Source organism: Colletotrichum paranaense (assembly GCF_030867605.1).
Source record: "Colletotrichum paranaense strain IMI 384185 chromosome Unknown Scaffold_2.1, whole genome shotgun sequence".
NCBI classification, from domain to species: domain Eukaryota; kingdom Fungi; phylum Ascomycota; class Sordariomycetes; order Glomerellales; family Glomerellaceae; genus Colletotrichum; species Colletotrichum paranaense.
In genome coordinates this window covers 628,669-651,031 of record NW_026848960.1, presented here as the reverse complement: position 1 = coordinate 651,031, position 22,363 = coordinate 628,669, and the positions used below count along the sequence as shown (strand labels likewise).

At 50.7% G+C, this 22,363-nt stretch overlaps 11 protein-coding genes across 11 annotated transcripts; 3 read left to right on the top strand and 8 right to left on the bottom strand.

Annotated features, from left to right (window-relative positions):
- Nucleotides 1-296: 296 nt before the first annotated feature.
- Nucleotides 297-785, bottom strand: CPAR01_02093 (uncharacterized protein; the record flags this gene model as incomplete). The annotated part of the gene is made up of 1 exon (XM_060486381.1): nucleotides 297-785. One exon carries the CDS (start codon nucleotides 783-785, stop codon nucleotides 297-299), a length of 489 nt encoding a protein of 162 aa, XP_060353709.1.
- A 63-nt stretch (nucleotides 786-848) lies between these two features.
- On the bottom strand, nucleotides 849-2,100 carry CPAR01_02092 (phosphoglycerate mutase; the record flags this gene model as incomplete). Its single annotated transcript, XM_060486380.1, has 2 exons — nucleotides 849-1,722; nucleotides 1,844-2,100. 2 exons carry the CDS (start codon nucleotides 2,098-2,100, stop codon nucleotides 849-851), a joined length of 1,131 nt encoding a protein of 376 aa, XP_060353708.1.
- Nucleotides 2,101-2,482: 382 nt separating this feature from the next.
- CPAR01_02091 (uncharacterized protein) lies at nucleotides 2,483-3,051 on the bottom strand (the record flags this gene model as incomplete). Its single annotated transcript, XM_060486379.1, has 3 exons — nucleotides 2,483-2,550; nucleotides 2,624-2,739; nucleotides 2,798-3,051. 3 exons carry the CDS (start codon nucleotides 3,049-3,051, stop codon nucleotides 2,483-2,485), a joined length of 438 nt encoding a protein of 145 aa, XP_060353707.1.
- Nucleotides 3,052-3,758: 707 nt separating this feature from the next.
- CPAR01_02090 (uncharacterized protein) lies at nucleotides 3,759-4,260 on the bottom strand (the record flags this gene model as incomplete). The annotated part of the gene is made up of 2 exons (XM_060486378.1): nucleotides 3,759-3,867; nucleotides 3,944-4,260. The coding sequence occupies 2 exons, from the start codon at nucleotides 4,258-4,260 to the stop codon at nucleotides 3,759-3,761; spliced, it is 426 nt and encodes a 141-aa protein (XP_060353706.1).
- Nucleotides 4,261-5,897: 1,637 nt separating this feature from the next.
- CPAR01_02089 (oligopeptide transporter 8) lies at nucleotides 5,898-8,906 on the top strand (the record flags this gene model as incomplete). Its single annotated transcript, XM_060486377.1, has 12 exons — nucleotides 5,898-6,123; nucleotides 6,188-6,271; nucleotides 6,326-6,359; nucleotides 6,415-6,453; nucleotides 6,513-6,740; nucleotides 6,795-6,901; nucleotides 6,966-7,596; nucleotides 7,653-7,848; nucleotides 7,905-8,246; nucleotides 8,299-8,393; nucleotides 8,450-8,789; nucleotides 8,847-8,906. 12 exons carry the CDS (start codon nucleotides 5,898-5,900, stop codon nucleotides 8,904-8,906), a joined length of 2,382 nt encoding a protein of 793 aa, XP_060353705.1.
- Nucleotides 8,907-9,112: 206 nt separating this feature from the next.
- Nucleotides 9,113-10,732, bottom strand: CPAR01_02088 (isoeugenol monooxygenase; the record flags this gene model as incomplete). The annotated part of the gene is made up of 1 exon (XM_060486376.1): nucleotides 9,113-10,732. One exon carries the CDS (start codon nucleotides 10,730-10,732, stop codon nucleotides 9,113-9,115), a length of 1,620 nt encoding a protein of 539 aa, XP_060353704.1.
- Nucleotides 10,733-12,115: 1,383 nt separating this feature from the next.
- Nucleotides 12,116-13,026, bottom strand: CPAR01_02087 (uncharacterized protein; the record flags this gene model as incomplete). The annotated part of the gene is made up of 2 exons (XM_060486375.1): nucleotides 12,116-12,553; nucleotides 12,970-13,026. The coding sequence occupies 2 exons, from the start codon at nucleotides 13,024-13,026 to the stop codon at nucleotides 12,116-12,118; spliced, it is 495 nt and encodes a 164-aa protein (XP_060353703.1).
- Nucleotides 13,027-14,609: 1,583 nt separating this feature from the next.
- CPAR01_02086 (major facilitator superfamily transporter) lies at nucleotides 14,610-16,240 on the top strand (the record flags this gene model as incomplete). Its single annotated transcript, XM_060486374.1, has 2 exons — nucleotides 14,610-15,016; nucleotides 15,067-16,240. The coding sequence occupies 2 exons, from the start codon at nucleotides 14,610-14,612 to the stop codon at nucleotides 16,238-16,240; spliced, it is 1,581 nt and encodes a 526-aa protein (XP_060353702.1).
- Nucleotides 16,241-16,682: 442 nt separating this feature from the next.
- CPAR01_02085 (uncharacterized protein) lies at nucleotides 16,683-17,084 on the bottom strand (the record flags this gene model as incomplete). The annotated part of the gene is made up of 1 exon (XM_060486373.1): nucleotides 16,683-17,084. One exon carries the CDS (start codon nucleotides 17,082-17,084, stop codon nucleotides 16,683-16,685), a length of 402 nt encoding a protein of 133 aa, XP_060353701.1.
- Nucleotides 17,085-17,497: 413 nt separating this feature from the next.
- CPAR01_02084 (uncharacterized protein) lies at nucleotides 17,498-18,199 on the bottom strand (the record flags this gene model as incomplete). Its single annotated transcript, XM_060486372.1, has 1 exon — nucleotides 17,498-18,199. One exon carries the CDS (start codon nucleotides 18,197-18,199, stop codon nucleotides 17,498-17,500), a length of 702 nt encoding a protein of 233 aa, XP_060353700.1.
- A 1,119-nt stretch (nucleotides 18,200-19,318) lies between these two features.
- On the top strand, nucleotides 19,319-22,126 carry CPAR01_02083 (glycosyl hydrolase family 3; the record flags this gene model as incomplete). The annotated part of the gene is made up of 5 exons (XM_060486371.1): nucleotides 19,319-19,456; nucleotides 19,508-19,555; nucleotides 19,650-20,616; nucleotides 20,669-21,345; nucleotides 21,425-22,126. The coding sequence occupies 5 exons, from the start codon at nucleotides 19,319-19,321 to the stop codon at nucleotides 22,124-22,126; spliced, it is 2,532 nt and encodes an 843-aa protein (XP_060353699.1).
- Between the last annotated feature and the right edge of the window lie 237 nt (nucleotides 22,127-22,363).

Below are 22,363 nucleotides of genomic sequence, written 5' to 3'. Positions count from 1 at the left end.
GAAGACCATAAAAGTGGTTTCTTACGTTGACTACTTCTGTTTCTATTCATTTTCGACATGAAGTACCTATCTAGACTTTAAAACTCTTCCTCTCCTACGCCACCGGCATCAATATTAAGCCCAATACGTATCTCAGAAACTTCGAAGACAAGTGATAATTCCCGTGAAAAGAGTTTAATATTTACACCCTGAAGCAAAGCCCTTGTTGAAAAGGCCGCCGAGGTGACTGATGAGTACCGGCCCCCCTGGCCACGGGATGAGGGGTTCGAACCCTCCAGCACTCATCGATGGTCATGTTACGCTTTGATTATAGGCAGTGTGCATCTGACGTTTGTTCCGCTTTGCTTGTAGACAGTTTGGCTTCTGACATGTGTTTGTTTCGTCCCTGTGTCTTCGGTGCGCCTGACTGATAGACCAGAATCCCGCCTCCAGAAGACATAGGGCCACCGACAATAGCGAGCGCAAGACTCGTAGGTGCAGTGCCGTGGTTCAAATGGATTGGTTTCCTCTGAGCGTATTTTGCTCTGCAGAGGCTCTTGATGATTCAAGTGTGGGGTTTCGCCTTGGGCGTCTTGTGCTCTGTGAAGGCTTTTTGATGTTAGCCAAGGCTCCTCAAAGTGATCAGTAACAAATGGAGGTGAATAGCGCTTGTATGTCAGACAGCGGTTGGACTGAAGTTGTTTCCACATGTATACTTTCGGTACAGGTCTGTGAATTTCTTGCCTCATCATGAAAAGCGCACCTCGAAGGGGTTGGTGACGAAATGAAAATTGTACACATACCATTTGTTAATTGACCAAGATAGGACGGGTGAGTAAAACTCTCATGGGGTAGCTAAGTCTGTCCATTCAACTGTCCTCGTGCTTCCGTTTGGATGCAGTCGGTTTGAAGAACGCGCTGAGCGTCTTCTGCTTCTCGTCAAATTTTGCGCTGCCAATCCCTCCGCGCGTCTTTTTCAAACCGCGAAGGTGTTCAGTGCAGTTGACTTCCACAATTTCAAGCTTCAGATGGGGCCATCTGGGTTCCTGCGTACCGCTTCGCAGACCAGCAGACTCTTTCGCATCGACTGCCGGCATCGACTTGATGTGAAACAAGAGATAACCGGTGTTGCTCCACGAGAAACGCTGTTGCTGGTCCGACGTGCCGGTTGCCAAAGATCCAAAGTTGCCAGCGGCAAGGAGAACCCTCGCCAGCACGCCCAGGATGATGCCATGGGCAACAATGATGATGCTCTCCGTACCGTTGCTGGCACCCTCTTGCTCTTCATCTCGCTCTCCTTCGACGCAAGCGAAGAGAGGAGCGAGGTACTCGTCAACGAACCGCTCCGCACGCACGCGCATCGAGTCGTGGTCTTCGGCGCCTTCATGTCTCTCGCCAGACGACCGGGCGCTGAACCTCTGACCCTCGCCTGTTCCAAAATGTTTCTCCCGGAGTTCTGCTAACTGCAGCGGGGCCACTCCAACCGTTGAGGGTATGGACCCAGCGTCGGTACTAGACGATGCCTGGGTATCGGCATCGCCAGTGTGGGCTGCTAGCATCGCAGTGCGGTGGGCTCTTTGAAGATTCGACGAAAAGACATGCGTGATGGGGGCCGAGGCCGCAGCGGTTCGCGTCGCGAGATGTTCACCCAGACGCTTGGCTTGCAAGACGCCATGGTTCGTCAAAGGTGCGTCGCGAGACCCAGCACTGCAAACACGCGCCACGCCCACAAAGAGCGCGCTGCTAGTTAGAATGGGTGACAAGTTTGACTTTTCGCTAAGAGACGAAAAAGAAAGCTGCGACCCAGACTAGAATCCGGCAGGCTCACAAAAAGTGGTATTGTGTCGGTGTGGGAAATGCGTACTAGAGGTTCGCGACATTATCGACGGATTCGCCGTGGCGAATGAGGTAGAGATGAACCGCGCCCATGGCTGCTTTTTCAAGCGGACCAAACAGCGCCTTTCTCGAAATGTGCTCGGGGGGTTGCTTTTGAGGTGCCGCAGTAGGCAGGAAAGGAGAAAGCGTGAGGATGAAGGTGGAAGATTGAGGGAGAGAAAGAGGCACGATCAGATTTTTGTAGCCGCATTGTGTGGAGCCCTCGCAGCCATCGTTTAAGTGCATGATGACCCCTCGGCTCGCTTAGTAGAATTTCGATGCCCTGGTCAGTCTTCTTGGAATCTCGTCAACGCGTCGGCGCGTCAAAGTCCTGAAGTTTAAGTGGATTTTCATTTAATTGACCCGCCTGTCTGCTTTCCGTTCCGATTTGGCGATTTAACTCTTCGATGTTCCATTGAAGGCTACCATATTCTACGGGCAGCACATTCTAATTGGCTTCCGGATGGTAATCCCCGAGAACTCACCACTTTCTACGTGCGAAGCTCACCGCAAACAACGACCATGAAGTAATTGTATTGTATAGCTACCTTATGGAAGTCTCCCCAGCCTTGCATAGTTTCTCCTGAATCAGCACAAAGGTCGTGTGTCTCGGACTACCTAACACCACTCAACATTTGCTACTAGACTTCATTCCGAAGCAACCTAGCTTACTGCCAGAGAGCCACACATCCTGGTCTATTTTCATGCGTTAGCAGAAAGAGCATAGGCATGGCATTACATGGTTCCATGCTCTTATAGCTGTACTCACCAAGGTATCTATGGGTCTCGCGGAACTGGGTTGGGTTTCCAAATGCGCACTGGCAGACGAGGTTGCCAATCTCGTGAAGGTAGACGCAGTCCTTGCAGCTTTTTGCGAACCCTCCCCTATGGCACCGTGATTAGCGTCAAGGGTCTTATGCCACGATTTCCCTCTGGATCTTACTTTTCTTTTCCACGCAGGACTCCGTGATCGTTGATGATGCAGTGGTTGAGTTCCAGGATTGAACATTGCATGTAGGGTGGTTTGTTCAAGGGGCACGAGTAGTGGATCCAAGGGTTCTGGTCATTGTCGCCGAGACCGAAGTTGACGAAATCGCAGTTGTGGAGGAAGTTGTCGTCATTCTTCGACTTTTCGAGGTCGGCTGGGGCTGTCATTGCCAACGTTGTGGCAGCGAGGAGTACTACGAAGCACTTCATCGTGGTGTTGATTCTCTTGCCTATCAGAACGAAATACACAGCTAGGGTGAAAGTGCATTATCGTGGGTCAGCTCTGGCCTCTACTTAAATCAGGCAAAAAACCGAGTCAATGACGGAGGTAGCAGCTGTTATGTATTAGAGTCTCGGTAAGGCTCCGACGTGGTGAATGGGGCCCAGCAGATCACAGGCATGGCCTTCTAAGCTTTGGTTCAATCCACTCGATTGGCCTGTGTGATATTGATATGGTTGGCCGCCTCGAGGTTGTTGGCCACGAGGTAGACATGACAATTGAATGGTATTTGGGTGAATACTACCATCCTCAGAACCACGAGGGCTTTCAAGACAACAGCTGCCATAACATGATACTCCAGATGCGTCGTACATGCTCCCTTTCATGACAAATTCATGAAAGAACGACCTGTTTGCTAGTATACCCAAGCTCGATAACTGGCCCCAACAAAGGTTTAGCCATGCTTTCTCACAAGCCGCCCTTGAAAGCCCATTCCGGCTCATCTGGAATGACATCGGGAGTCGTATGAAAGCGGGTTGCCATCATCTCATGCTCAGTACAATCAATTACGTTCCCTCCAAATCTGTGGCACCCTAGCTGTCCTCCCCTATTGTCCATCCACTCGTCTGTTTTCCCAGTAGTTGAGCGAATGCTCCAGACTTCACAAACGGTAGACAAGACAGGAGTGGGAACTTACTCAAGTTGATGCTGGCCTGTACCGGGCCTTGGGACCCTGGCATTCGCATTTCATGTTTGCGCCAACGTTCTCATACTTGCAATCCACGCAAGACTTGAAGAATGCGCCGCTTCGAGAAAAGTTAGTCGAACGAACCACCGTGCCCAGCAAACAAGTTCAACAAGAAAACATTGAAAACTTCTCACTATCTCCGGTAAACTATTTCGCCGTGGGCGTTTGCGAAACAGGCGGCCAGGGGCATCCAGGAGCACTTTTGGCCTCCCTTGCCGTCGTCACACTTAGCCACGAGATAGGGGGTCGAATCCTTCTTCTTGCTACACTCTTCTACGAGGACTCTCGGGTCAAAGAAGCGAACATCTGAGCAAGAAGCCTTGGAGTTTGATGGTATCTTCTTCTCTATCCTGCTTTGGATGGTGTCGAGCACCGTAGAGGACTTGTATGGTGCTGCGATGGTTTCGCAGGCCATCACGAATATGGCGAGGAAGATGGAGGGGAAGATCATGGCAGCGATCAAGGCAGGTACCAGTGAGCGGATCATGTGAGAGGAAAAATCAAGGACAAGAATTTGGATAGGCAGGAGAAACTGTCGGCAAGGACTGGAGGTGGTTTGCAGTAAACATTGTTCTGAGGATAAGTCCCGAAGGTAGGATTGGAATCATGTTGTATCCCGCAAGGGAACCCGAACACCTATCACGTTCTTTGATGATACGGGGAAAATGCCTGATGAGTGCGTCCTGAACGTCAAACTCTGAACATACTGTTGATTGACAAGCAAAGGGCCACCGTCCCAAGTACTCTTACGCAAAATGATGAGTAACAGTAATATTCTCACTCTAGCAGGACCCTCTCACACCCACCTAAGTATGTTATTAGAAATCTCAGAATCAAGCACTGTATAAGGGGTAGATGCTTGTCACGAAACTGGCTCTGGTTCGGATGTCTCTGGCGACGGATTTTCACCTGCGTATAACTGGTTTGCCATATGTTCGTGAATCACTCTTGCGACCCCTTGCCCGATGAAAGAAGAGAAAATGTATCATCCCTCTATGGCACATCGGTTTCACGTCCCATACCTTATGCAAAGGTATGTGTAACCTTGAACGGCCAAGTTGGACATTGCAATGGGGAATGCGGTATTTCTGATAGCATTGAAGTTCTGATCATGCGGTAGATCTTAGACTTCTTACGAACAAACAGATGACCAAGCAGTTTGACACTAACCAACCTCCCTCCAAGACGCAAAAGAGCCTCAAGCGTCTTGGCAACGACATTGACGAAAGCGGCGTTTTACCTACTTCATTCTATAATCCCCTAAAAACAACACAAACAAGCCGTCCAAGGTTGCCGTCGCCTAAGGAGCATAGATCTGCCATGGCACTGTTCCTGAAAGAAACGCCATCGTTGCAGTGAAGACCGACGCTGGCCTCTTGTCCGTAAGAAGGACTTGAGAACATTACCTGTCTGTTCTTGGAGCACCGAAGCAGGAAGATCCATCTCAAAACACTGCCGGTAATCGGCAACGTCCCGGATCTGAATGATCATGCGTGCTTTCGGCTGAAGATAGTCACCAGACGCGCCAAAAAAAACGTTCACGTAAGTCAAGTTTGAGGTCCATTGAATATTCGTGCATTACTCAGGAAATACTTTGACAACTCCTTGGCATCTTTCTGAACACAGGGCCACCCCGACAAGTCGGAGCCGAACCGGGCTGTGTGGGGCAAGGCACGATGGCGACTGGCCGGGCGGATCTCGCGTCATTCCATAACCGAAAAGACTTTTGGGTGCGGTATCCAATTTAGCCGCCGGTAGTTCACGCCATGTGTCGGCGGCAGTCCGACATTGCATAAAATCAACGTCCGCACTCGGACGATCACAACGAGGTATCGCGATTTTGGGACGGCGAGCGGACCATGACTTTACCTTGACCGATACCTAATGCTTGGCTGCGTTAAGTCAGTGGGCTTTTGCCGGAATTAAGAAAATAGCCCCGTTGACGTGATGAGAGAGGATTTGCGGGCCTGAGTAGCGTACATTCAAGTAACCTTGCATGGGTGATATAAGGAACTGAGAGAAGCCTATGCAGTGTGAGAACCTCCACGGAACCTGCCTTTCTCGAGGACATACCCCACTTCCGTCAAAATGGCAGGCTTCGGGAAGAGCACGAAGGGTTCCAAAGATAACACGGTTATCACTGCCACTGCGTTGGATGCAGGTGTCCCTTCGCCAATAGCCGGCGCTTCGAATGATGTACGTCTGATTCTGGAGGACGACAAGTCAGACGACGGCCTGAAGACGACGGATCCTGAGCGGCATGAGTTGGACGACGAGAGAAAGCTCGTCAATGGTGGTGTCGTTATCAGAGATGGTATGTAAAGTCATGGAGCTTTTGACTGAAGCGCATGGTTCTGAACATCAGCTGATTCGCGAAGGCAACGATGTAGCAAGATACGTCGTTAGTACCCAAGACGATGGAGATGCGTCTTGTACCTTTCGATCGTTCATCATTGGCTCTGGTATGATTATTTTCGGTGAAATGACTGAAGCTTCGGCGAGCTAACTTTAAACAGGCCTTACAGCCCTTGCGGCCTGCATCAATCAAATGTAACAAGAATCCATGTCGTTTTCTGATGTCTCGTACTGACGCAACCACGCACAGTTACTTTTATAAGCCTGTCGATGTTTCATTTGCCTCGGTGTAAGCTGCATAACCCACTTCAACTAGGGTCAAGGCATTATGCTGACGATTTGTGTCAGGTTTCTGTGCTTGATGGCATACGTGATCGGAGTTGCTTGGTCAGTTGTGCTTCCTCGACGGCAGCATGTGGAAAAGTATCTTCCATCGCAAGCGAAATGGCTTGGACCAGTTGTTCACTTTATCAACCCAGGCCATTTTGGGTTGAAGGAACATGCCGTTGCATCGATCCTTTCCACATCGAGCGGAAATGGCGCTGCAATCGTGCAGGTGTTTGGTGCAGAACGGCTGTGAGTTTGGAATCTATCCTTCAACGTGAAAGCTCGCTTCTCAACAACAACTAGGTTCTACAACCGCAGCACCGACCCTGCTACTGCAATTCTGACAGTTTTCTCGGCATCAATCTTCGGATATGGTCTCGTTGGCATCCTGAGATCCATCATCGTTCATCGTCAGTCATACTTTGGGACCCTTGCCAATTATCAGAGATGAGGACCTGTTCTGACCCAAGACAGCGAGTGAGATGGTCTGGTGGCAATGCCTCCCCATGATCTCCATCTATCAGACTCTCCACCGCGAGCCCGAAGGCAACAACAAAGACAGGCTCCGAGTGTTTGGCTTCACCTCCATTGGCATGTTTATATGGGAGCCCATAGTATCTTACGTCTGGCCCTGGCTGAACGGCATCTCCATCCCATGTCTCGCTTCTATGAAGGCCGCGCCACCAACTCGGAAGGTCCTAATGACTATCTTTGGAGGCATCAACTCCAACGAGGGCCAGGGAATTTTCAACTTCTCCCTAGACTGGCAGTACATCACGTCGCGATACATGTCCCTGCCGCTCCTACAACAAGCCAACTCTTGGGTGGGCGTCGTGCTCTCTTACATCATGTGCTTCAGTTTCTACTACGGTGGAGCATGGGGTGCCAAGAAGTTCCCTTTCATGTCGACGGCCATGTTTGACGGGAAGACTGGCAAGGTCTACAACCAGACGGCTGTGTTTGGGCAAAACGCGATCCTCGATACTGAGGCGTTGGAGGTACATGGGCTCCCTCGGTTGACGGCGTCCAACATCTGGGCGAATATGGCCGCGATGGCTGCCATAGGAGCGCTACTGACTCATATCGCTCTGTTTTACGGGCCACTGTAAGTCCACGGTCCATAAACCAGTCAGTTTTGTATTGCTCCCTTGCTGAATCCAGCAGCATCAAGCGGTCTTTGAAACAAGCCTGGAAGAAGGAAGAGACAGATATTCACTACAAGATTATGCAAGAAAATTACAAAGACGTGCCGATCTGGTGGTACATTGTCATCCTTCTCGTCGGCTTCTTCACTGGCCTTGGAGCCGTCATCAAGGGCCACACCACGCTTGATGCCTGGGCGTATGTTTGCGCCATTGTAAGTCTACTTCGGCTTTTCCACTAATCTTATTATGATTCTTATCGTTCTCGTAGCTTCTCGGATGCATTGTCGCGCCATTTTCGCTGTGCTTATACGGCCTACTGGGCACTAGCGTCGCCACGAACAACCTTTCCAAGATGCTGTGCGGCGTACTTCAACCCGGAAAACCTGTCGCCAATTTATACTTCTCGATGTTCAGTCACGAGGTTACTGTCCTCTCTGTATTCTTGTCAACTGACCTCAAGATGGCCCAATATCTCAAGATCCCGTGGAGAACCATGTTCATCCTGCAAACTTGGGGAAGTCTGTTTGGGACAGCTCTGAACTACGTTGTAATGGACACAATTGTAGCAAATCGCCGAGAAATCCTCCTTGACCCTATCGGCACCCAAGTTGTAAGTTGGTCTTGACCTCAAACTCTGGTCCTCAGACCTGACCCAAGACTAGTGGAGCGGACGCAAGATTCAGTCTCTGAACACGACTGCGGTCACCTGGTCTCTCGCCAAGTATGTCTATGGATTCGGCAAGGATGGTTATGGCTGGTGAATATCTCAAAGAAACTCTCCGTGCTTTGACATCTTCTCACAGCTGCTTTCAGGATTCCTCTCTCCATCGTCGTCGGGGCTGCTATACCCGTTGCCTTGTGGCTTTTATCCAAGAAGTACAAGACTATCTACGGCTGGGAAGTAAGCAAGTTCGTCACCCCTGTCATATTCCACAATGCCTCAGAGACGACATCTGGAACTACTTCTGTCATTTGGTCTCAGGTCGTGGTTGGCTTGTGGTCTCAATGGTACATGCGTCTGCGTCATCCTGCCTGGTTCGGCAAATACAACTACATCGTCGGCGGTGGTCTCGATGCAGGTGCCAAGGTCATGATGTTCATTTTGACCTTTGCCGTTGCGGGTGGATCAGGGAAAGAGGTGCCATTTCCCACGGTGAGTATTATCAATGAATTGAGATTAAGTCTATAGTTTCCTCTAACAACATTGCAGTGGTGGGGAAACCCGGAATCCAGTTCCAAGCAGTACGCTGATTACTGCGGTACTGGCTAGACTCCTCATCTGGGGTCTGACTGAGTTAGTCGCAGGACTTAGAATGGAATTGTTGGTCAAGCCTCGATGACAGCTCCTGGAGGCATCTGGAATAGCCATCGGTGTAGCTTCATTCATCTCAAGACTTCCAAGACAAGCATCACAACATCATTGTAGCTCAACCTTCAAGAGAAGACTTGGGGTAACTATAGAAATGATGACTAGATTTACAATGGCTCCAGCGCTCCTTGCCCACTAATGGGCTCAGGCACCGCATCCCTCGCCAGCTTTTGCCAAGCCTTCAACCGGCGCTGATCGACCCAATTTCCGTGGACCTGTGCCTTGACATGGAAGGGCAACTGAATGACAGCGATGGGATTTTCAAAGTCCTTCGTATCCAGCACCACAATCTCGTTTCTGTTGGCACCTCTGCGCTCAACCATGGTCATGACCCATCCGTCTCCCTCCGGCGCGTCATCGCTTCGCGGTATGAAGATCGGCTCCTGACAGAATGACTCAGGCCCGGCGTTGAAGCACTTGGTTTCTTTCGTCTTTGAATTGTGCATCGCCAGACCGTTCAGTCCTTCGACAATAGTATGGCCATCACCGTTCTGGTCTTCGTGAATGTAGACATTGATCCAGACGTACTTATATGGCTTCGACAGGAAACGCTCATCAAGCCGAGGGAACTCTGCAGGCATGTCGAGAATAATCTCCGGATCTGGAACCGTGCTGTTCGTGGGCTGGGAGAGATCAAAAGTCCAACGAACGTAATCGGACTTGGGATCAGGGGCCGGATACACTCCTTCGTTCGTAGGGAAGAATGGAAAGCCATTGTCGTGCACACGAGTCGTCTCCATGAACAGCGTCTCCCCGTCCTCGCTCTCCCACGCACCGCCCGTGTGAATGAGCATGCAGTTCTTCCACGAGTACACCCGACTCTCGCCCGGCTGCCAGCCAGGCGGAAGCTTGGTCGAACTTCGACGGGGGGCTACGATGAAGGTAGCAGGAAGATCATAGTCCCAGGCCCAGTGGTGCCCTCCCTTCTTCATGCGATCCACGCTAGCTTCGAATGGCCAAAGTGCCAGGATGATCCAGTTTGGCGTGATGGCACAGTCGTGGATTGGTGCGCACCACGGTGACTTGATCCATTGCTCGTCGTGCTTCACGCCGTTGCTGTCCAGTGCGTAAATGACAATGTCCAGCGACGCAAGACCTCTGGCCTCATATCCGAATACGACTAGCTCATTGGTGTAGGGATCGATCTTGGGGTGAGCTGTAAATGTCTTTGCTTTGATTTGTCCAAAAGGGTCGTATTTGATGGTTTCCAAGGTTTGTGGGTCAACTGAATAGGGCAGTCCTCCTTCTTTCAAGGCGAGAAAATGGTCGGCCCATAACACGACGTTGGTGTTGGCGGTGGAATCCACTGCGGCACGAACGCAGGGGTGATGGGTGAATGGGTTGCGATAGAGACCAAATAAGGCCTTGTTGGCCTTGCGCTCGAGCTTGTAACGCTCGGTTTCGACGTAGCGCATCTTCATATCGACTCTCCCATCTTTAATACGGAATGCTGAGATGTTGCCGTCGCCGTCTAGGGGAACATTGTTGGGATGGGGCGGCACGAAGGGGTCTGTCATGACTCGGTAGAAGGTGCCGTCGATCTCCTTTGGGATTTCTCCCAGGACTACTAAGTCGCCAATTTCACCTTCTAGACGGCATGGCAGATTGGATCCAGCGAGATCGTAGGCCTCCGGCCACTTCGTAGTCAGACCATAATTCGAAATTGCATGTGTCTTGGATGAGGTGGCGACCTCAGCCGCTTCGTCGTCTGTTCGACCAGGAGCCATTGCTTTGTGTAGTTGAGGGGGCAATGTTGTGTGAAGTCTTGTTTGCTGACGAGGATAGTAGTGTTAAATGCATTTATAAACGGCATCTTCCAGCTATATCTTATACTAAGAATGATCAGACGATACATTTCATAAGGCAATAACAGAACGATGGCCATTGATCTCAACAATGGGCAAAATGTAACTACCGAAACCTCACCCCTTGCCAAGTCAGAATAGAGTTCACCGGCCCAGACCCTTGCGGCCGGCCCGCGGGTCATTCACACTATTTCCCCAGAATTCCCCGCATCAAGGGCGGCCGCCTCTGCTTCTAAGCGCCAAAATGGGGCCTCGGTGAGCTGTCGATGACCTCCATCGGGCACCTCCCCAGGGATGTGCTGGAAATATAGTCCTAAAATTATCAATCACGGATGCAATTCCTATCCGTCATCTCAACCCGTCAAGGATGATTCCCATCCTTGAGATCTGTTATCTCGTCCGCCGGTCGTCCGAAGCCATGGATCCATCCGGCTTGAAACCTCATGTGACACCAGACTGACATAGACCCATCTACTGGCGCTGACATTGCCTTTACATCACTTGGGATTGGTCGTTAGTATTGCATCTCTTCACATTGGCTGATTGATCAGAAGAGCCGCTCAGGAGCCGCCCAGGAGCAGTTCTTCTGCTGCCTACGGATACCACTTGGACTCTACTTGGGTTTCATTGGCGCTACCTCGGGTATGTGGCGGCCATAGACCTGCATCGGCATAGTGCCGAGTTTACTGGGTCTGTGCAACGACATGTCTAAGTGGTCATCTTCTAGCAATGCGATCCCGAGACGGACGCGGGGCAGTGTCCCGGCCCGTCCAATCGTCGCTGGATGCCTTGTCCGTAGGATCATGAACAGCTTGCGAGTTCCCGGAGCAAAACTGCCTCCCATGATATCTCAATTTCCTTTCGCCCGGAGCAGCCCATTATCGTCTTCAATGTTTTTCGTCCTCTATAGCGTCCCAATCATCATTTCCGTGTCGACTAAGAGCTAGTTGCTCTGTGCTAAGTGAGACCTTAGACAACCAAACGGTCTCTCCGGGGCCACTTCCACATCATGCCTGGATTTCTTAGTCCGGCAGTCAGGCCCGGACGGCAGTCGCAGATCAATCCGCTTCAAGCAAATTATCGGAACGCAGGCGGCTCTAAATTGATAGCCACATCGGAAGATGCTGCCAAAAAATCGCTAGGGTTCGGGGTATCGAATGAAATAAACGTCTTTGACACCAACAACACCGTCAGTCACTTTCTGGTTCTAGAAACGACACCATAGGCTGAGCGACTCATTCGAATGACTTACATAGATCGTCTTTCTGGCCATCTAGTCAAACATTTCTCTTGTTCATCACAAGCTCAGGTGGAACCCCTCTGTTCTGCCTGATGAGAAGCAGTGATCCCCCCAACGGCACCAGCAATGATGCCACCAACGATGAGGATGGCCATCGCGAGCACAAAAATCCAATATCGTCGAAGCCACGATCGTTTGCTCCGGGATGCCATGGGCTCCGTCGAAATGGGAATCGCTACGTATGTACCGGAAGGCCTGTTGTCGGATCGATCGACTGCCGCAATATCTGGAGGCGCCAGCTCCCGCTTCTTGCCGTCTTCAACAATAGCCGAATGCCCAGACCAGTCGCTGATTGCCATCTGATCACTGTATACTGTTCGGGCGGATTGCAAACGTCGAGGGACAGTTGACGTTGAAGCAGTTGAGAGCGGAGTTCCGTTCTTAGCTTTACATTGGACGGCTGAGATGGAAAGGTCGATCAAGACTGGTAGGAGGTTGATTACCTTTCGAATCACACGTGTGCAACAATGCGAAGGCGTGCTGCATATTTCAAGCGAACAACGGTTGGTGTATTCCCACGTGCCCCTTGCACAGAACATGCGCCTGCTCGGGATTTCCGGCATTTGTACGAGGCAATCAAGAGACAAGTGTCTCTGGTGCGTATGGTCAGCTTGCAAGTCAAGCTAGTCAACGGCGAATAGTGTTGACGGTGGGGTGCCTCTCTTAGTCGCCAATTCGCGCTAGCTGTGATATTGACAGGTGATGTGCGAATAAGCACGTTGACTCTTCGGAAAGGCGTTGGAGATTTGACAGAATCCCGCTGTGGCGGCACGAGCGAACACTTCCCTAGCTTGGTGACGACCAAAAGAAATTACGCAAGCCGTGTTTTCGTGAAACGCTTTGCTTTTCTCAAAAGTACCCTCACAGCTCGATGCAGCTCGATGCACGCGTCAAGCTGAGCCTTGAGAATTCTCATTTTTACATCAGCCGAGGCACGATCGCCGCAATGAAGAAAAGCTCGGCTCGAGAGGTTGAGCTTGTAATAGGCAAATGATCTTGATCGTATCTTTACTCTCCCATGAATTACGCGGTCGAAATTTTGTTTACGCTCTGTGATACATCAGCGGCGCTGGGATGTCCAATGTCTTAGCCAAGGGTTACTGGCTCGAATCGACCGCGTGGGCCTGAGACTAGCGCCAGTTGGCAAAACAAATATGGACGCCTCCACGGAGCAAACTCGTACCACTCTGGAACACCGATGCATGTCTTCTCTCTCCCTTCGCTCAGGCCCCGCCGGAAAAGCCGGGTTTCATAGGTCCGAACAGGACTATTGATAAATTGAAGTTCATGAGATAAGAGCTCGCGTGTTGTCATTTCAGATCAAAGTTTTGGCTCAATGTCCATCACACAATCAGAGTTGATGGAAGAGAGCGTTAAACCCGTCTCCTAATTCAGGAAGAGAATATTCCAGTTCTCCAAATTCCAGGGTATTAGTAGTCCACCTCATATGCACTTACAAGAAATTGACAGCTCCGGTCTCTCATGCGCTGATACGGCTGGGCATGCTTGACAATTCCGTGGAAGCATTCTCCTCAGCCCGAAATGCCTTGAAATGTGAAGACGTAGCACATCTACAAATAAGAATAACAAGGAATTGAATGCATTGTAGGCTCAATAATGTTGATGATTTGCTGACATTGCGCCTCGGCTTTGACGATTCTTCTTCGTGTCAATCGCAACACTGCTAACTGATGAGAAAGCCTTGGCATAGGATGAAGCCTACGAGCGCACCTAACTGGGATAGATCGTAAACCGAACTTATTTTGCGAGTAAAAGATAAGGCCTGGGAAGCGCAATATTTCTCCTTACCATTCAAATGATTTGGCTACCTTATCCACCAAGAACTTCCAACTGCTGCCGTCAGAGGGCCAATGAGTTTTAAGGATCGCCAGGGTCCAATAAATAGCCTCTTGTAACCCACACAACCGCGCCGTCGCCGCCATCCCGACAGAAATTACCAAAAGCGGGTGACACATCGCCCGTCTTTCGGGCACTAAGCACGGGTGAGAGATGTCGCAGTCTGGATCTCTGGTCACGCAATAGCTGAATGGCAGGGGCTTCTCTGGACCCAACCCCGACGGAACGCCCCGGTCTCTCGCCCGCTCCCACATCGCGGCCTCCGTTACCGTCGGTGATTGGACTGACAGTGCGGTGGGAGGCGATTAATGCAACGTTTGCCTTACACCTGGTGGGTTTTGCCCAGACTTTGGCGTCTTCAAGCACCTGCAACCTGGGCGCGGGATGGCAATCTTTTTTGGATCGCGACATCGAAAATCACTTCATTCGGAAGAATTCGCCCAACTTTTCCTTGACGACTTGAATCGTATTGATGGTTTCCTTTAGCTAATACAACCGAGATGGCTCTTTATATAGTCATGAAGCAGCGCCTCGTCTTTTACCAGATGGGACTTCCTGATCTCGCTCACGAGGTCATTTCCACCCTCTTATATTTCGGGGGTCTTCAGTCTTTGCTTGCTGGTAAATGTCACTGAAGCCACAATGGGCGAACCCACATCAGTGACTTTGTCGACACCCAGGCCTGGGACCGAGGAACCCATCAACTATGGCCCCCCACAAGAAGGCATCTTTAAGCACATCTCGAGGATCATTCCGTACTTTCGCGACCCTAGAAATGTCCTAGTCTTCAAACTAGACGTCATGCTGCTTGCATGGATGTTCCTGGCAGGCATCATGAAGGAAATGGATCAGTCTGCCACAACCCAAGCCTACGTCTCCGGCATGAGAGAGTCCCTCAGCCTATACGGCAATGAGCTTGTCGAATTCAATACCTTTTTCTCAATTGGGTATGCTCTGGGCTTGGTACCTGGCCAGTTGATACAGACAAGATTCCGCCCCTCAATGTTCCTTCCATTCTGTGAGATGAGCTGGGGGCTGCTGGTACTCTTGTAAGTCTCCAACATCTTTCTTATCGAACGCCATCTCACCACTAGCGCAGCACATACAAAGCCCCGAATGCGCAAACGATCTTCGGTCTCCGGTTCTTCCTCGGACTGTTCTCATCTGCCTTCTGGCCAAGCGTCGTCGCCCTCATATTCAACTGGTACACCCCCGCCGAGCTCGCCGTCCGAGTCGCCTGCTTCACAGTGTGTGACGTTGCCGGCGCGATGTTCCTCGGTGCTCTGCAAGCAGCTCTGTTTCGCGACATGAACGGTGTTCATGGCCTCGCTGGCTGGCAGTGGCTCTTCATCATCGCCGGCTCCGTCACAGTGGGCCAGGGCCTCATAGCCTTCGTCACCGTGCCCGACTCGCCAGCGAATACGCGCGCCATCTATCTCACTGAGAACGAGAAACGCCTGGCTCGTGAGAGGATGGGAAACTCTGGCGTCAACACATCCAAGCGCATTCCGGCATCCGTACTCCGCCAAAAGCTGCGAAAGCTTATCGTTCATCCAGTCACGTACTTCTACCTCTTCTCTTTTGCCTTTGGGGCTTGGGCTCATAGGGCAAATTCCTACTTTGTCCTGTACCTCGAAAGCATCAAAGACTCAGCCGGCAACCGCGTTTATGACACGTACCAGGTCAACATCCTGCCCTTGGGTGGGTACGCCTTGCAAATTGTCACCAATATTGGTCTCAACTGGCTTTCCGACTGGAAGCGTTGGCGTTGGCAGATAAGCATTTTCTCTGCCGCAGCTCACGGCATCTGTCTATCAGTCTTATGTGGGTGGCCGTCTGATCACAAAGTCATCCTTGCGTTTTACTTCCTCACGTATGGCACCAACGCCGGTGGCCCATCGCTCATAGCATGGATGGCTGAGATACTCCGAAAGGAGCCCGAGGCTCGTTCCATTATCGTGGCCTTGACTGTCACAGTGGTCTACATTGGTCATGCGACTATACCCCTGGGCGCCTTCCGCGTCGCAGACGCTCCAAGATACCCTATCGGATTTCCTCTTACAACTGCGTTCACCGTGGCTACAATTCTGACACAGCTTGGTATGTTGTGGTGGGATAGGCGGCATCCACAGATGGCAGAGTACGGATATGAGCTAGCCATCAGTGCCCAAGGTTTTTCGGACGAGGAGAACGCCAAAGTTGCTGAATCGGAAGCTCCTGTTGATGGAGGTAACGATAGGTCAGCTCAGATCTCGGGTACGAAAGAGCTGTAGATCTACTTTGACAAAATTGACATGCACATGAGACCTTGTGTTCACTGTATTCGACGGAGAAGGTGCAAAAGAGTGGGCCTTCCTTCCTTCCCTAGTAAGCATATTCTGTTTATTCCGCCTGCACCCAGCCTCGATGCCCACATCATGAACAAAAATGCTTCATTCTGTCACCAAGGCCTGTGTCGTAGCGGAGAATGTCATCGCATTAATTGAATAGCTCCGCACGCATAGGTCCCGGGTTCGAGTCCCGTATTGTTCTTGTAAAAATCCTTGCATCGTTACACCTGAGGCTGGTAAGAGTCTCCTCGGATCTTTCGTAGGCTCCCTGTGTTAGGGGCTGAGCTTTTTGCATCTAGGCAATTAGAACATCAGGACGACAGTGTATGTTTGCATTTTCTCTGAGGGCTTGATTGGTTGATTGGTTGAACTCTACCTACTCATATTAAGCTGACCATCCCAGTCGAGGATCTGAAGAGGTCAGACATACGAATCCCACCACGACCAAAATAACGAACATCACCCAAGCACATAGCTCCTTGCTTTCCGATATCTCATAAGAGGGATCAGTAGAGGAAGTAGATGCTGGTCTCTGGCCGTCCTCAATATCTGCTGGAACTAATCTGTATCTGTGGGTGGTTCCTTCAGCATCCACAAGGTAGAGCTGCGGAGACTTCATACAAGGCCCTGCGGCCCAGCTTCGATGAATCGGTTGACTTTGTCTCTGCGATGATGCATTCTTTTGGGTGGGAAACGTTCCATAAGAAGCAGCAGGTAGTTCGAAATCTTGTGGGCAGTCCGACAAGGTCGAGCATGATTCGTCTCCCGAGTCAGAGGAATTCGACATTTTTGCTTTTAGGTCGTTGTGATCTAGGATCGGCTTTGAATTTCTTTGGCGGCTAATGTAGATGCCAGGTTGATGGGGCCCAGTGCTCGAGTGACAAGTTTGGGGCCGAGGGGATGGGGAGGTAAAGACTGCCAATTTTATGGTCTTGGTATTGGTGGTAGAATGCGACAAGAATTTTGCATTACATATGCATTGCTTCGAGTTAGACAGTAAACACACCCTCCAGCTGAAATCTTAACATCAATTAATTGCCCGTGATTTTCAGTCTCTGCTTTCGTAAGCTTTTGGTACGTGATGTGGTAGAGTAGCTGCCAAAACTCACGACCCGTGGTTCCTATGCCCCAAAGATCGTCGTAAGCAATCAGGCACACGACTATGGATGAGAGAAAACAGTCATCTGCAAATAAATCCCATCAATATTCTTTCATCTCTGGGTAGTGAATACTACGATTTGTGTGCAACGCCGTGGCATCACGAGTAGAGTTCAGACAGGGAAGTGTGGAGAGAGGTCTGGTCGAGAGGCCTACCACAATGATAATGGCAATCACCACCATCAGAGAAAAGAATATGACATATTCCACATTTCTGATCCCAGAAGAATTTTCCATCGAGTCAATTATGGAGAGAATGGAGCCTTCAAAATGGCGTGGGTGAATATTGCGTTTCGGAACTTGAAGTTGTTGGCTTGATTTCTTCCTGTCACCAAGAAGATCTTCAAGACTTTCCAGATCTTGTCTCGGGTCTTCCATGGCTTGATTCTTTTCGACTTCTGCCGGCACGAGGCGATACTTTTTGTAATTCCCTTGGCTGTCAACTAGATGAAGCTGAGGAATATCGGCAGTCGATGGTCCCGCAACTGAATGGTTCGCTTGCTCCTGGTAACGAGTCTGATCTCTTCGCCTTTGTTTCTCCATGTTGCGATCAGGCTCACGTCCGCCCCCTATTGGAGCCAGGCAAACGCGAACCGACAAGACATCTTGGCCAGAACTATCTAAGTTCCAGTGAAACAAGGTAGACATGTCAGAATCATCATGAGTGTCTTCATATGATTGACAGTCGGTTCCATACCGGTCGCCAGAGTCGAAAAGGGCATCGTCACCAGGTGAGTCCGACATCTCCAAGTGGTATGACCGTTGAGGGCGGTGAAGGTAATAGTCGCTTTGCAGAAAGAAGCAAGAGTAAGGGACATACTCCTTCTCAAAGGGCATGCAAATAATCATGCACTTATTGATGAGAGACATGAAGGTGATAATTCAATGAAGGTAACCTCGGAAACCCTACAGGTAACAAAGAATTGCTTGCTAATTGCGTAACAGTGTTGATGTTTCAACTCATGCAGCTATCCGCAGAAATACAACAACATCGAAGGGCCAAGAAGCAAACACCATGCATCTGCAACTCACGTCTCGATCCAGACCTGTCTGTCATTTTAGGGACAATTCCGGCCTGTAGGTGACAAATGATACTAGAATGCCAATACCTATTGACCGTGCCGGGCGTTATCGTAATAAGGAAGCGACGCATTTGCTCACCGAGTATGATCCTGCTTTGTCTCGCGGTCTCATCGAGATACCCTACACGATGTCTAGTATTGGCTCAAAGATCATGTAGAAGGACAAAACCTCGTCGCCTACGTTTAGCGCTCAGCTTACACTCAGGCTTTCCTCCGAGCGAAGGCGCTCCATTCTCTTTGGCACGAGGCCTTTGCTGACTGTAATCCTGATGTCGCATGGATTACTGATGGAACAAAGTACGGCCGTTTCGTGCATCCCAATCCATCACCGCTCCTCCGGAGATATAAATTCCCGCATTTCGCAGAGCGGAGTCAGCGACTGGTCCCGGGACTGGATCGGATGTGGTATTTGCGGGGCCCCGTGGACTCCGGAGGTCTCCGGACAGGGTTCCGGCTGCTGCGGGTTTAGCCTAAATGCGCCGAATGCACCGAAGTGATCGAATCAAGGCAAGTTCTGCTCACGCGTGACAGGAGACTCCGTCGCGTTTACCGACGATACTCCGAGACGGCCCGCTCATCCTACGGGGAAGGACAGTATTTCGGCGGTTTTTGTGCTTCGGACTCGGGTCTGTGCTGACCGAAACCCCAGATGACACCGCATAATATTGACCGGAAGGCCACTTGAAGCTTGATAGCTGTCCGAGAATACCGGGCTTTCCAAATTCCCCTAACTTCAATCACTTGAGCTTCGTCAGATCAAGGAATTATCAGAATCGTCGAGATGGCTGCTGAGTTCACCCCCCTCGACGTCGAGGCGTTGATCAAGCAAATGACCTGGGACGAGAAGATCGAATTGCTTGCTGGGCAGGGATCTTTCCGAACGACCGGTCTACCTCATCGCCAAATACCAGATCTCATTGTTAGCCGGCACTTTGCCTAGGGATGAGCATCTTGCTGACCTCCCGTGCAGACCTCAGACGGCCCTCATGGCATCCGAGGACGTCGTTCTTTTGCTCGTGTTAGTCCAAGTCCTTGATCGCTCTGGGCGACGAGAAGCCTTCAAATTTGTCCATTCTTTGGCTCCGATACTGATAAATGATTTTCTTCCCCAGAACCCGAGCCCCATGCTGCCCTCTGCCACTGGTATGGGCGCAACTTTCAACGCCGAATTATTGCACAAGGTCGGCAATCTTCTTGGAGAGGAGGCAAGAGCCAGAGGGGTGCATGTGCTGTTGGCACCTACCATCTGCCTCCAGCGTTCACCATTATTTGGACGTGGCTTCGAGGCGTTCGCCGAGGATCCCTTCCTGAGCGGCATTCTCGGAGCAGCCTACATCAACGGTGTGCAAGAACGAGGTGTTGCAACGAGTGTCAAGCATTATGCCGCGCACGATCAATCGGATAATTCCATTGAAGATAATGTCTGCATGACGCAGCGGACCTTGAGGGAGATCCATCTCATGCCATTCCAACTCGTCATGCGCGACTCAGACCCCTGGACCTTTATGACCTCTTACAATAAGATCAATGGTATTCACGTTAGCGAAGACCCTTTGCTGCTGAAGCAGGTTCTTCGAGATGAATGGGGCTTCAAGGGACTCGTCATGAGCGACTGGTTTGGTACGTACAGCACCTCTGAAGCCATCAACGCCGGGCTGGATCTGGAGATGCCCGGGCCCACACAATGGAGAGGCAAGTGTCTAAGTCTAGCTGTCAACAGCCGCAAAGTCGCGCGTACGACAGTTGACGAGGCTGTTCGGAATGTTCTCAATTTGGTGAACAAAGTGAAGGATACGAAACCGGCTGGCTATTTCGCGGCGTCGAACACACCCGAGCAGCAGGCTCTGATTCGTCAACTGGTTGCTGAAAGCATCGTCTTGCTAAAGAATGATCGCAAGGTGCTCCCCATCACAAAACCAGAAGGGAAGACAATCGGATTGATTGGCGATCACGTCAAGAACCCTGCTTTGAGTGGAGGTGGCAGTGCAGAGGTTGAGCCTTACTACTCCGTGACACCTTACGATGCTATTGTCGAGGCAGTTGGAAAGGAAAACGTATCATATGCCCTTGGTTGCCATTGTAAGGTTTCACTCAACATACTTGGGATATTTGATATTAACAGCAGTCGCAGCCTTCAGATTCAGCCCACTTCTAAAGAATTTAATGCCTCAGCAGTCACAGCACAAAGGGTTTGGGTGGTCAGTTGAGATCTTTGAGGAGAATCCGGACGAGAACCCTAACGCAGAAGTACTCGTGACGGCTCACGCCCAGAAAGAACTCATAGATGTGCCAGAGAGTTTCCACGCGTCGCTTCCAAAGAAGTTTTACGTCAGAGCCCGGGCTATATACACGCCTTCCGTCACGAGCCCCTTCAGATTCGGCTTCAGTACATCGGGGAAGGGCAAGCTCAAAGTAGACGGGAAAGATGTCATCGATTTATGGACGGACCAGCCGCCGAAAACAGGGCCTACGCCTTGCTTCAACAGGCTTTCCATGGAGAAGTTTTGCAACATAGATGTGGTTGAGGGTCTAACCCTCGAGCTTGAGGTTGTTCAAGTAAACGAGGACCTCTCAGGAGGTGTTGGCACAGCTTTGACTCTTGCAGGCCGCGCTGGTGGATTTGAGCTCATTGATGAGGAGGTCGCCATCAAAGAAGCTGCAAACTTGGCCAAGGAAGTCGATATTCCTATCGTTGTGACTGGACTGTCATCAGATTTCGAGTATGAAGGGGCCGACCGAAAGCACCTCAGACTGCCAGGCCGCGTCGACGATCTAATCGAAGCAGTGCTTCAAGCCAATCCAAATGCTGTAAGTAGCTTCCCTTCTTGGCCGAACACACGAGGGCAACCGCGAGTTACAAATGTTCGATACTAACACATCCTCATAGGTAATTATCACTCAATCAGGTTGTCCAATTGAGATGCCGTGGGAATCGAAAGCAGCTACCTTGGTGCACGCATGGTTCGGCGGCCAGGAGACAGGCCATGGCCTCGCAGACGTTCTCTTCGGCAAAGCTAATCCCTCCGGCCGCCTATCTCAGACGTTCCCTGTGTCCATCAAGCATACCCCCGCATACCTCTCATTCTCAAAGTCTGACTACGATATCGTGTACGGTGAGGGGGTCTTCATCGGCCACCGCTACTACGAATCAGTTGACAGAGATCCGCTCTTCTACTTCGGCCAAGGCCTGTCCTACTCAAAGTTTGAGTACTCGAAGCTTGAGGTGCCAAAGACATTTGAGCCGACGGAAGATTACAAAATGAAGGTCTTGGTTGACGTAAAAAACACGGGTCCTTACGACGGAGCGGAGGTTGTCCAGGTCTACATCCACGATCCAGAGAGTACGCTGCTGAGGCCTGTCCGAGAGCTCAAGGCGTTTTCCAAACCTTTCTTGTCTGTCAATGAGACAAAGACTGTTGAGGTCGTGCTCGATAAGTACTCACTTTCGTACTGGTCGCAGGAGAGGTCCAAGTGGATTGCTGAAGCAGGAGACTATGTTGTCATTATTGCCTCAGGCTCCAAACCGCAGGACGAGATCCTGCGGGCCACTTTTAACTTGCCCGAGACCTTTTTCTGGGAGGGCGTCTGATTGCGCGCATTTAAACAGCTAGAGTAGAGGGCATTGAGGCAACGAGGGTGTTGAGTCAACTTCACACGTTGACGCCTACAGTGCAACATGGATGATCTAGACTTCATGTGTAGAGATAGTCGAAGACCCCTAGCTCCGCATGTTCTAAGTTTCACATGTAAACGTCAGGATACTTATTCCTCGAGAAAGGCCTGCAATGTGCTTTGAATCTGGTCGTCAACAGCATAGACCACCTTT